Source organism: Polyodon spathula, unplaced genomic scaffold, assembly GCF_017654505.1.
Source record: "Polyodon spathula isolate WHYD16114869_AA unplaced genomic scaffold, ASM1765450v1 scaffolds_1764, whole genome shotgun sequence".
NCBI classification, from domain to species: Eukaryota; Metazoa; Chordata; class Actinopteri; order Acipenseriformes; family Polyodontidae; genus Polyodon; species Polyodon spathula.
In genome coordinates, this window is record NW_024473239.1 from 1 (window position 1) to 5,683 (window position 5,683).

General features: G+C 38.8%; 1 protein-coding gene across 1 annotated transcript; it reads right to left on the minus strand.

The window, feature by feature from the left end:
• Nucleotides 1–4,140: 4,140 nt before the first annotated feature.
• LOC121310162 (one cut domain family member 2-like) lies at nucleotides 4,141–5,417 on the minus strand (the record flags this gene model as incomplete). The annotated part of the gene is made up of 1 exon (XM_041243440.1): nucleotides 4,141–5,417. A coding segment is annotated over exon 1 (1,120 nt), but the record flags the coding sequence as incomplete, so codon positions are not given.
• Nucleotides 5,418–5,683: the final 266 nt, after the last annotated feature.

Here is a 5,683-nt window from a genome sequence, read left to right on the forward strand (position 1 = left end):
CAATAACATGTTAAATGATTTAAATCATGTTGTTTGTAATCTTGGCCATTTGGCCCATCTTGCTCGTTTGGTTGTTAGTAGCTTATTGATCCCAGAATCTCATCAAGCAGCTTCTTGAAGGATCCCAGGGTGTCGGCTTCAACAACATTACTGGGGCGTTGATTCCAGACCCTCACGATTCTCTGTGTAAGAAAGTGCCTCCTATTTTCTGTTCTGAATACCCCTTTGTCTAATCTCCATTTGTGACCCCTGGTCCTTGTTTCTTTTTTCAGGTTGAAAAAGTCCCTTGGGTCGACATTGTCAATACCTTTTAAAATTTTGAATGCTTGAATTAGGTTGCCGCGTAGTCTTCTTTGTTCAAGACTGAACAGATTCAATTCTTTTAGCCTGTCTGCATATGACATGCCTTTTAAACCCGGAATAATTCTGGTCACTCTTCTTTGCACTCTTTCTAGAGCAGCAATATCTTTTTTTATAGCGAGGTGACCAGAACTGAACACAATATTCAAGATGAGGTCTTACTAGTGCATTGTACAGTTTTAACATTACTTCCCTTGTTTTAAATTCAACACTTTTCACAATGTATCCGAGCATCTTGTTAGCCTTTTTTATAGCTTCCCCACATTGTCTCCTAGGTATTTTTCATAGATTCCTTCTCCAATTTCAGTATCTCCCATATGATATTTATAATGCACATTTTTATTTCCTGCGTGCAGTAGCTTACACTTTTCTCTATTAAATGTCATTTGCCATGTGTCTGCCCAGTTCTGAATCTTGTCTAGATCATTTTGAATGACCATTGCTGCTGCAACAGTGAGAGCAAATTTATCAAGTTTGCTTACTATACCAGAATCTAAATCATTAATGTAGATTAGGAATAGCAGAGGACCTAATACTGATCCCTATGGTACACCACTGGTTACCACACTCCATTCTGAGGTTTTTCATCTAATCAGTACTTTCTGTTCTCTACATGTTAACCACTCCCTAATCCATGTTCATGTGTTTCCTTGAATCCCAACTGCATTCAGTTTGAGAATTAATCTTTTGTGCGGGACTTTGTCAAAAGCTTTCTGGAAATCTAAATAAACCATGTCATATGCTTTGCAATTATCCATTATCGATGTTGCATCCTCAAAAGCCCAGGGGATTTGTTTATTTTAAGAGCTCCTAGTCCCTTTAACACTTCTGCCTCAGTTATGCTAAAGTTATTTAAAACTGGATAGGAACTGGATGACATGTGGGGCATGTTGTCAGTATCCTCCTTTGTAAAAACTTGTGAAAAGTAATCATTTAATATATTTGCTATTTTTTTTCTTCATCTACGATTTTGCCATTTGTAGCACTTAAACATTTAATCTCCTCTTTGAATGTTCTCTTGCTGTTGTAATATTGGAAAAACATTTTGGAATTGGTTTTAGCTCCCTTAGCAATGTTCATTTCTATTTCTCTAACTTCCTTTTTGACTTGCGTTTGCAGTTCTGTGTACTCTTTCTTTGTACTTTCTTTTTGGTCCTTTTTAAATGCTCTATAAAGTGCCTTTATTTAAGAATATACATGATTTATGGCGCACACAGAAGAACAAAAGCCTGGCTCCCATCTTCACGTTGTGCCTGGTTAACCCAAGGCAAGGTGACGTTTTGAGCTCCAGCTCTGGGTCATGCAGAGATTTCTATCAATAATTCATTGAGTTGCTGCAGTTTCTGCTCCTCGCTTTCCAATCCCTACAGCTTCTCGGAGCACATAATACTTGCCCTCCAGAACCCCCGCTACATGTATATTTTACAATCTGTGGACTGAACAACAGTAAAATCAAACGTAATGTTAGCCCTTTGGAAAGATTAACTATCGTCACTACGGCTTATTCTGCTATCTCGTTTAAATAGAAGCAAATCATATATAAATACATTTCAATAGATTTGTGACATGCGAACGATAATGGTATATCACAACCAGACATGTTTTAAACAGTGCGCGCAATATATTTCTAAGTTTTCCAAACTAGCAATGCAGGGGGGGGGTTGGGTTCGGTTTAGATTTATTCACATGCATACTTTGTAAACAATTGGATATTGTGTCAATTTAGGATTTTGTCTTTTGTGACCGTTTATGTGTTCCATTGGTTTGTTATAACAGGTTAATGTTTTGGTAGGAAAATACATTATCTTTGTAACGCAAAACTCAAGTGCTGGTATTATAAAATGGCATATTATTATGCTATAATTAAACTGTACACCCAGCACAGTCTATTTATGATGTTGACATGTAAAATATTTTGGTATACATTTCCTTTTGACATTACTACCATACTGTATTAAAATAAACAAGGCAGATGTCCAAAACCCTGTTAACTTTTAAAGGTGATCATATATACAAATTTGTTTAATTAAAACATTTGCTTTTTTCCACAGAAACAACCAATAAACTATTAAGTAAGCACTTGTAACTGAAAAAAAACTGTATTTAACACCTTAATGCAAACAAAATACAGAAAACAGCTTGACTAATTACTTAAAATACATCTATATGCTGTTCGAAATAAAGCACCAATTAATCATATTCTGAGAGGCTACATTTTATATTCAAGATGTAAATATATCTAATATTTAGATATATATACTATCATATTAGATTATATATATATATATATATATATATATATATATATATATACTCTCCAATGAATACGCGCAACAATCCTCATTTATAAGCATATCGCCAACACGAAAGTAGAGTTGATAACTACTACTGAATCACACTTAGCGCATTGGTAATTATTCAAACAAAGAAATAACAAAAAAATAACGTGTGAATTTGTAAATAAATGTAAAAAAAAAGATTTAATATAGCTAATGAAACATTGGCAAACAATTTAAAATACATTTTATATTAAACAGTAATGATAAACCAGCATCGGAAATATATATATATATAGAACAATAGATAACGGATTAATAAAAGTTTCCATTTCGTACCGCTAGAGAGTGCACCCACCTCACAACAGAACAAGTCACGGGCAGCTGTTTGTATTGTTCTCCATGGTCTCTTTTAAATGACTAGTTTTCAATACAATAAAAGACATCAATTGATCAACCGGCTTCAATTACATTTCAGCTATGCGTTTGTAAACCTATTTTTAACCATAGACGTTCTTACTTAAATCGAAACGTATTAACCGAAGTCTGTTATGAATTAATACATTTGCTTTGGACAACACCTGGGATAATAAACCTTTTAAACAACCTTCACAAAATATATTTGCTCAGCGTTAACTACCCAGTAAATTATCGCTGCTGGTTTAGTTGTCGAATGTGAACAATATCGATGTACTTGTATCACGCTAGAATTGCACAAATATCTTCAAGAAAATATATTTACAATTTCAATGATATGCCGTACAAAGCTTGACTTCATGAAAACATTAATAGTGGATATATTAGCTACAACAACACGTGTAATATTACAACAACTACTTTATTTGCAATACCAATTAATGTCCTTGTATTAAATTCACCAGATTCATATTAATACCGCAGAGAGCTGTATTCCCCCCTCCTCCCCTTCAAGTGCACAAGAGACAAAGGGGGATTACAAATGTTTTAAAGGGGAATCTGGTAGCATTATGTTGTAGCACTATGCGTTTTCCTATAAATCTCCTAAAAGCAAACGTTAGCAGACAAAAATAATAACATATAAAACTAAATTAAGGATGGAAAAAAAAATTATGTATAAAACAAAAGAACCACCTTGTCACTAAAACAACGTTCATGTAGAAACTGACTTAGTATATGTTAACAGAATTTAAAACACGAGACTATGTGTTTTGTTTTACTTTTAGTAGAAACCTTTGAAGAAAAGGTGAGCAACAAACTTAAATTTCAATAACATTTGCCAAGTACACAAATGTCAATACGATGGTATGTAAAACGTGTCTTACTGGTAGTTAAATTAATGTTATGATAATGTGTGCGTCTGGTTATCTGTTGGAAATTTGCGTGTAAAAAAACATTATTTTAGAGACTGTACAATAATAGCTCTTTACGCGAACTGTGTTTTAGTGCTTGGTTTCAAAATTGTATGAATCTGTACGATCGGCGCAATTCTATATTATATAGCATTTGTCAAGATACCTTGTCTTACCTGCAAGCCTTAAGGCTGACATCCTCTGGAACTCGGGTTCCTGCAGCCATTTCCACATTCTTCTAAAGGTCTCCCTTCCAGATTTAAGTTTACTCCAAGGTTTGGGGTTTCTTAAGAGGTCTGAAAGGGTCCCCTGTGAGCGACACAACACCCTTTGGGCGAAGATAGCCTGGGGGATGCTGTACCGCTTGAGTTCCGCAGTGATCCTTTGTGCCACTTCTTTGGTGTTGATTTCTTCTAACTGCCCCGAGTTATTACCTTGAGTTTCCGAGGAGGAGGGCGGCCTTTCCCGGCTGGAAGCCAACACGGGCCCGTGAGATTGAGGGTGGCCTGGATGACCAGTGTGATGCATTCCGTTCAAATGTGGCATCATACCCGCCGAAGGGACACTAAGGCTCCTTGAGAGGGGCTGGTTCCCTCTGGCCAGCATGGCAGTGTGGGCGTCGAAGTTTGAGCTGAGCATTTTGTCGTGCCCATGTGCGCCATAGTTGTGGAGGCTTTGCTGGGTGTTATGGATGGAGCCCAAACCATTGCCAAGGGGGCTGTTGACCAAGGGGGATAAGCTTTGACCCATCCCTGTCATTTCCTTATGATAGGGACTGTAGAGATTGTTCATTGCTGGTAACCCCCTTTCGTCCCGCATCAGGGTAAAGCTCCCACTTACGTTCCCAGAGAGACGCTGGTGGTGGGCATGGTGGTGGTGGTGCGGATGGTGGAATTTGTCTGAAACGGTAGAGATGGGTGGCAGGGGCTGGAGTGGAGTTAAAGTGGTGTAGGTGCCGCTCATGCCCATACCAGGTGGGGATGTGTCGCAGGGCATACTCATTGCATGGTGGAGCGGGAGAGACAACTCCGGGCGGTAGTCTCCAGCCCCGTCCAGCATCGTAGCCATACTGGAAACCATAGCGGATCGTGAAGAAGCAGCAGCTAAGTCCTGATGTATCCTTAAAGAAGCCCCAGTGCTCCGATCGTGATGGGGGCTGTGACTGCTCATCAAATCCTGCTCATGGCTTACTCCGCCATGCAGACTGCCAATGCTGTCCATTGTCATCTCTGGGTTCATGGCGTAAGCATCCAGCTCCTTGGCCAGACATCTATAGGCGTTGTAAGCAGTCTTCATTCAGTCCATTGATCTATTGTATGTTTTTGTGCCAGGGTTGGGTTTTATTGGTTTTTGTAAGGCCTCTCGGGTTTTAGAAATACAATAAAATATTACCGATCTCTAGCAGACGGGCCAGTGCTGTTTCTCGCCATGTCCGAGCCCTTTCCTCCTCCTACGTCTTCTGTTTAGGCTGCTGGAGCTGTCCAGGATGGGTTTGCTATTCGATCATCCTACCCCAGCGGAGTGGGCGGGCCTTATCTTCTGACAGACGTGACGTCTGAGCAACCCTCTCTCACAGTGCACGCTTCTGAATATCTAGCAAGGCAATCTCTCCAATACACACCGAGAGGGGCGTGGGATACTAGTTTTCATGTTCGGTTGAGATTTGTATGCTGCTTTTACATATGGACTCTAACGTCAGAAACTTAGATTTGCTTTTAG